Source organism: Bidens hawaiensis, unplaced genomic scaffold (genome assembly GCF_021521415.1).
Source record: "Bidens hawaiensis isolate Kalapana, Puna unplaced genomic scaffold, B.hawaiensis_p1.1 tig00055224_1, whole genome shotgun sequence".
In the NCBI taxonomy this organism is placed as follows: Eukaryota; Viridiplantae; Streptophyta; class Magnoliopsida; order Asterales; family Asteraceae; genus Bidens; species Bidens hawaiensis.
Window position 1 is genome coordinate 73,634 of NW_027499982.1, and position 8,054 is coordinate 81,687.

Below are 8,054 nucleotides of genomic sequence, written 5' to 3' on the forward strand. Positions count from 1 at the left end.
ACTAAGCATATTGACATTCGTCATCACTTCATACGGGATTGTGCTGAGAAGAAACTGATAAAGATCGAAAAAGTTGATACACTTGAAAATTTTGCTGACTTGTTTACAAAAGCGTTTGATAAATCCAGATTTCAAAACCTAATTGAGCTAAACGGGATGATCAATCCCGAGTAACCATGTCTTTGTTTTAAAAAAAAAAAAAAAAAAAAAAAGGGTCATTTTTGCTTAAAATTAGTCGGTTACCTCAGTTTGATGGACAAATCCTCGGATATGTTTTGGTCCTCGTTTTTCGACTTAGAAAATAAGGATAGCCATTAACCGGAAGACTGAAAGTAACCGGGGCAGCTATGACGTGTGTTCTTTCAGTTGCTGAAAATTAGTCGGTCATACTTAGTAAGAAGGACACATACTTGTATGTGGTCGGTCCAGTTGATCCATTGGATCTTCAGGATAGCCGTTTACCTGACGACTTTGATGTGACTGGGGCGATTGAAATTAAAGTTTTTTTTAGGGAAATGAAATTACTTTTCAAGTCTGTTACGTCGTAAGAAGTTCTATGCTGTGTTTAACAGAAAATTGATCCAACCTTGGAAAATGATGTATATACTGATTGTGTGTGCTTAACTAGTGAAGTTATTAGGCTTAAAAGGCTTTAGAACAGTCATTGTATGTCATGGTAATTTTTATGGTGCGTAAAAGTGTATGTGATACTAACTTAAATTTACTCGAATTTACGTGGAAACTCCTTAAGAGTTTTTGTATGTCTTCATACATATCTTTTCGAAGGATAGGCAGAAAAGCGACTACCCAGTCGTACACGAGCCCGTGAGTGTTCTGATTCCCGTGAAGAAAGCATTTCAAGATACTGCAGTGATCCAGATTCGGGACTTGCAGTGGTTTAGTACTCCGAAGTCGATAAAAAGGTTGATTTAAAAAATATATATATATATATATATATATATATATATATATATATATATATATATATATATATGTGTGTGTATATTTTTAAATACTTATGAGACATAGTAACAATCAAGACTTCTCACGTCTGGAGTTAGAAGAAAACGGGAGGCAGACATCGTGTATCTACAAGATAATCAGACATTATGGGTCGAAGTCAATTCGGGGTGACTTGGGTATAGCCAAATACGCTTTGAGAATAGATAGAAGACATCATTATCTCTGAGATGTTGCCAACTTAAATTTTTGAGCTTAACTGAACCTTAATCCGTATCACAGAAACGATGAAAACCATTTACGTTATTTACATGCTTACAACCTGTGTCTCTATGTCATAATACAGCTAAACACGGATCTAAGTGACAGTCACATCGTTAGTATGATTCCTGTTAGGATCTTTTCTAAAACGCAGTGGTCCCTGACTAGACTGAAATTTGATCCCTTATTTCGTTAAAATTTTTCTAAGTTTTTTTTAGTTTTTGTAGTTATACTATTTTATTGTTGGTTACTGGGTCTTGATCATATTTGTTTAACTCTTTTTGGTAACTTATAAGGTTAAATTCAAGAATATTCAAACTTAAAGGGCTGATTTTGAAAATTACGGGCGAAGTTGTTGAATTCGGCGAAGTTGTGCTTAACTTCGCCTTGGCGAAGTTAAGCGTAACTTCGCCTGAACCAACTCTGCCCTATATAAGGGATTTTAAACAGTAACAGTATCACTTATTTTCGAAATTCCGGCGAACTTGTTACAATAACCATTATATCCGGATCTTGTTATTCACTTTCGATTTCGATCTTGTGTTCCTTGTTTCTACTATACTAGTGGTATGTGTTGTCAATATCATCCTATCTTTCTCTTTATAGTTTTACCCGGTTTGAGACCTCGGGTCGTCGAACCTTAGAAACCAAGTTTTTCGACCTCACGTTACGTGTTCATGGACGACCATTTCGTCCTAACACCTTTGAAATATGTTGGACTTCATTGTTATATCCTTAAATCGGTCCGAAACGTCGGATAAAACTTGTTTGAATCTGAACAGTCGCCGTTTCAGATTCAGGCGAAGTTAAGGTTAACGCGAAGTTATTCTCAACTTCGCCAGTGGCTTAAGTTCGCCTTCAGCGAAGTTATCCACAACTTCGCTTGAAGCTTAATTTCGCCTATGGCGAAGTTATCCATAACTTCGCCTTGAACACAACTTCGCCTATTTCAAATTTTTTATAAGATTTCAGACGAACTTACAGATGAAGCGAAGTTGTTCCCAACTTCGCCTCACCTTTAAATTCGCCTGTACATCACAACTTCGCACATGGTACACAGCGAACTTGTGAGATGGTTATATGGTCTCTAACTTGATTTGTTTTATGCAGATATGGCTGCTGTTGGAGGTGCTGGTGGTGATGATGGTGATGAGCAACGACAATTCTTTCCAGCCCATAACCAATACATCACTTTGGATCCAGACGCACGAGGCGTTGAAGACTATAGGGAGATTATCACATTTCTCCAACGATCACGAGTTTTTCACGCGATCACTAATACACTACCCATATCTCTGCCCAACATTCAAGATTTCTGGCAGACGGTGTATTATGATTGCAGACCTGAGCCTCCAGTGATGCGAGCAACTGTCAATGGTCAAGACATACAGTTTTCCTCGGAAGATATACGGTTGGCTCTGCAGTTTGGTGATGAAACGAGAGACGACCCAACGGAGTTCGTAGCTCCTTTCCGTGACGGAGCTTACTTGAGGATGGGTTATTCGGGTCCGCTGGGGGACTCGCAGAGGAGGAAAGGCTTTCTGCTGGATCAATGGCGCTTTCTGATGCATGTGTTAATAGTATGCATGTCCGGCAGAAAGGCAGGAACCGACGGGATGGGTGCGACGATGCAATCGGCTATGATTGCGCTGACTTACAACCGCAGATATTCTTTTAGTCAGCTAATCTTTTACGAGATTGATCGTCAGAGACGGGCGACGGCGCGCGAGCGATTTATTATGTATCCTCGGTTTCTACAAATGATTATTAATCATGTCGCTCCGTCTATACCGCAAAGACGCCCTATCAGATACGTTGAGTGCGTAACAAAACGTATCTTTGCTCAGTGCAGGACGTCGAGCACTCGTAGCAACCCTGAGCGGCGTCCCAGGCATACTCCACTTTTCGGGTATCTCATCAACCCGGAGTATGTTCCTGCAGGAGGGGACGAGTTCAGGGATCCGCAACCACATCAGGCGGCAGCACCTCATGCTGTATCAGCTGCGCCTGTTGTATCTTCTGCTGCTGTGCCAGCTACTATATCTCAGGCTGTGTCCACTGCTGAACAAGTTGATCTAGATGCTGCTTTTAGTGGACATGGTTTGTTTGATATGGATGTCTCGGGTCCTCAGTTTATGGATGTTACCAGAGCAGCTACTTCGGTAGCTGACTCTGATCTAGACGAGACGTTTGCTAAGGCAAGAAGACTTATGGTGTCTCGGGAACGGACTACGGGAAAGAGGCCGAGAACTGTGGAGGAGGATGAGGATGAAGTGGATGAAGAGGAGGCAGTACAGATTGTGCTAAGACGTTCAAGAAGAGAACAGAGAGGTATAGGTTCGGGAGCTGGAGAATCTTCAAGGCTAGTACGTTTTGCTCCACCTGCCTTATCTGGTATGTCTCTTATTCCTACTACAGCACAGGTTACAGCGATCGAGACGTCGGCACCAACAGTTGTGTCTCTACCACCACAACCGCTTAATCCACCGGTGGTAGTTGCACGGTTTGTGGAGTCGACCATCACTTCTACTGCAGGGTTACCAAGGGTACCACCTGCGGTCACTTCAGCTACTGATGTTCCACCAACTCCATTGCCTACTTCAGATACCGAGAGGATTCTTTCGCTAGAGCGGATTGTTACTGAACAGTCAAAGACTATTGACCGACTAGTGGAATCCAATCGACTACAAGCTGCCCTCCTGGTTGAACATGGAAGAATAATAGATGCCTTCAAGGATTACTTGGCATCTCAGGGGGAGACGACGTGTAGGGGCGATGAGTTGAGAACGAAAAGACGAGAAGATCATGACGATGATCCCAATGCACCTTCCGGTGCAGGTGATGAGCTGCCAAGAACCTCTCAGGCTCTTGGGGCTTCCACAACTGAGGGGGAGTCTACAAATGCAGCTGGTGATGATGTTGTAGTTGTGGATGACGACGCTGATGTTGAAGACGTTATCGATGCTTTGAAGGAGTTGGATGAGGAGGAGGACGATGAGTTGATGGATGATGACGACGTGTTGCCTATGGATGAGATTGAGAAGATTGGAGAACAGATTAATGTGGAAGATGTATTAGAAGAAGGTGAAATTGTGGATGATTCAGTGGAACATGAGATTCCAGCTGTTGAGAGATCAGAATTGGGGGATGAGAGCGTGATAGAAGAGACTGTATGGGAGGAGCAGCCGAACTGGAAAGAAGGCTGTGCTCAGTGGTTTGTTAAAACCAAGAAGCCTGCAGTGCCAACGATGTTCAGAAAGACTTATAATATAAAGGGCTATGCAGAGTCAAAGAAGGGAATCATATGCTGGTTGTACGACAAAGAGCTGAAACTATTTGTGATCAAACGGTACGACGGCATTCAGTACTTTAAGAGATTGTTGAAATCTTTGAATTCCTTACCAGAATGTGAGGTGAAAGATCTAGCGAGATTGGGGCTGATCAATAGAAGCAATGATGATATGGCAAGAATCATTGAGAAGATCGTATGGAAAGAAGCCATTAAAGACAAAAAATTTGAACTGCTAAAGCCTCAAAAAGGAAAGTTGATAGAAGATAAAGATCGTGGAATGAGGGCTGACGGCAAACCATGGTTGGTTATGAAGTATAAACCAGTCCGTCATTTGAAAGAAGTACCGATGAAAGTTATGCCCAAGAACGTCCTAAAAGATTTAAAATGGTGGTACGTGGATTGTGAGACAGCTGAGGCGGTAATGGAAGATGAGGATGAACAAGAAGTACTTCGGGTGTACGACCCGATGCATCTTGTTAATCTGTCGCAGGCTGATTTGAAAGTGCTCAACGAGAAGAAGATCTTCTACATTCCTGCTTGGAAGGATCAAGCTAGGAAATATCAAGGGGTAGTGTCAGTATGTGTGAGAGAAGGGGCGCACGCGTAGAGGTGAAGATTACAAGACTCAAGATTTGAAGATCAAGATATGAAGCTACTGCCAAGGGGGAGTCTGTTGGTACATGTGTGTCAGTAGTTCATAGTCTAGCATTTGTAATCGAGTCTGTAATGTAATTATGTTTTGTTTATGATTGTTTTGTACTACGCGAAGTTGTCAACAAGTTCGCTATGGCGAACTTGTTGAATCAGCGAAGTTATGGACAACTTCGCCAATGGCGAAGTTGTCGTGTATAAAACTGTTTCGCTGAAACAGTTTGAGTGTTGGTCGTTTAGGGTTTGTTTCAGTGTGTTTCATATTGTTACGTGTTATCTTCTGTAATAGTGACCGTGAGTCACGTGTTCGGTTATCAATATAACGTGGTTGATTTATTGCTCGTGTGATTCTATCTCTACACTCGTAACTACCTGCGCAGGGATTCCGCACCTGCGTTGTTAGCGATATCCCGTGTACGATCCCTCCAGGAACCTACAAATATCATATGCGCTTAGCTTCACAGCCCACTTAGCCATCCTTCCTCACAATTCTGGCTTTTTAAGCACATTCTTAACAGGATAGTTAGTCCTTCAAATAATAGTATGTGTTTTAAAATAATGTCTCAACTTGGTTGAGGCCATAATTAAAGCAATAATTAATTGTTTAATGTGATAATACCTGACCTATGCATCTAAGAGGCTTTTACTTACATAATATACCAGGTGTTGTTGACCTTTCATGATCCTTGGCCTGAACAGGACTGACTGCATTACCTGAAATGAATCTGTTGAGGGCAGCTATCCTTCCCGGCAGTCTTGGGATATCTTTAGCATTCACAGGAGACTTTAAATTGATGTTGGCTTCAATCTGCTCAGGACTTGCTTCTATTCCCCTCTTGGTCACCATATATCCTAAGAACTTCCCAACCTTGACACCAAAATGGCATTTTGATGGGTTCAGTTTCATATTGTACTGATCCAGGATGTTGAATGCTTCTTCAAGATCTTGGAGGTGATCCTCAGCTTTCTTTGAATTACTACCATGTCATCTATGTAGACTTCCATGGTCTTGCCTAGCTGATCCTTGGTATGTTGCTCCTGCATTTCTTAGTCCGAACGGCATAGAAATATAACAATTTATATTGGTAGGAGTCATGAACGATGTATCCTCTTGATCAGATGGTTCCATCTGAATTTGTTGAAATCCAGAGTAAGCATCCATAAAAGTAAGCATTTCATGTCCTGTCGTGTCATCCACCATAGAGTCAATGTGTGGTAAGGGGAAAGGATCCTTGCGAAATGCCTTGTTTAAATCAGTGAAATCGACACATTCCCTCCCCTTTCCATTTTTCTTAGAAACTACCACTACATTGGCTAACCATCGTGGATACTTTACCTCTCGTATCGTACCTGCTTTGAGAAGTTTTTCAACTTCTTCCTGGATAATGATATTTCTTTCAGGCGCAAATTTCCTCCGTTTCTGGTGGACAGGCCTGATAGAATTATCTATCCCTAACTTATGCGTAATAATATTTTTAGATATACTTGTCATATCCGAGTGTTTGAAGGCAAAGGTGGACTTCCTTTGTTTGAGGAAGGATACCATATCCTCTTTAATGTTGCTGAGGATATTGGATCCTATATACACCTTTACATATGGATCCTCGGGGTCCAATGATACTTCTTTTAAATCTTTCTCCCGGGCCTCCAGTACCTCTTTTTAATTGTCCATTGATTGATATGCGATGGGTTGCTTCGTAGCTGGTTTCATAGAGGAGGTATAGTAGTTCCTTGCTTCTGCTTGATCACTATCTATCTTCACTACTCCCCATGGAGTTGGGAGCTTGATACATTGATGATAGGTGGAAGCTACTGCTTTCATTTCATGTATCCATGGCCTGCCAATAATCACATTGCAACATGACAAGTTATCTATAACACAAAATATTTAGGAAGAATTTACTCCCTCGATGTAAATAGGTAGCTTGATGCCCTATAATGTGTTTTTGGTTTCTCCACTAAAAACAACAAGGACGGATGATCTTGGTGTGATCTCTGATTCAGGTATATTCATTTTCTTGAGCTCATGGCCTGAATTATGTTCACTGAACCCACCGTCAACGAGGATCCTGCGAACGTAGTGATTAGCAATAAACAAAATAATGATCAAACTGTCATGGTGAGGATCTTGAAGATGCATGTGATCCTCTTCATCAAAGTTTATAATCCTTTGATCGGTTAACGTGGTTGTCCGGATGGGTTTTTCACCATTTTCCAACTTGGTTTCCTTGGCGTGCCTCTTCGCCGAGGAGAATAAGGTTTCGTGAATGTCTGAACCCCCGGAGATAAAATTGATGATATTTGCATCAGGTGGTGGTGGAGCTGCTTTCTGTGGAGCATCTTTAGGATCCTGGATCCTTGATTTGTTTCTTCCTAGAAGCTCCTTGAAGTGGCCCATGCTTAGAAGATACCCAATTTCTCTCCTCAAACCGATACAGTCATCGGTCATATGGCTGAAATCCTCGTGGAATGCACACCATTTGGACTTATCCTTGAAGGAGTTGACTTCTCGTTTTTCCGATACCATCTTGATTTTTCTCCAAGATCCTTCATAACACATATTAAGCCATGAGTATCGACAGAGAAGCAATACTTGGAAATTCTCGGATAATCCTCATGATCATCATCCTCTTCTTCGACCGCATGGACAGCTTGGTTGTTAAACTTTGAATACGGCTTGGGATTGTTGTTCCTGAATGAGGATCCTTGTTTCTTGTCAGGTGAATCCTGTTTTGTTGGAGTTCCTAATTGTTCTTGGATCCTTTTATCATCCTCCAATCTTATGAACATGAGTGCCCTGTTCCTTACTTCATCTAATGTCCTGCATGGGGTCATAACAAGATCATCACAAAATGGGCGCCCTTTTGTAACCCCATCTTGAATGCCTCAA

The 8,054-nt window shown here is 41.7% G+C and overlaps 1 protein-coding gene across 1 annotated transcript; it reads right to left on the reverse strand.

Annotated features, from left to right (window-relative positions):
- Positions 1-7,097: 7,097 nt before the first annotated feature.
- LOC143601034 (uncharacterized) lies at positions 7,098-7,691 on the reverse strand. The gene has a single exon (XM_077078546.1). It carries the CDS (start codon positions 7,689-7,691, stop codon positions 7,098-7,100), a length of 594 nt encoding a protein of 197 aa, XP_076934661.1.
- Between the last annotated feature and the right edge of the window lie 363 nt (positions 7,692-8,054).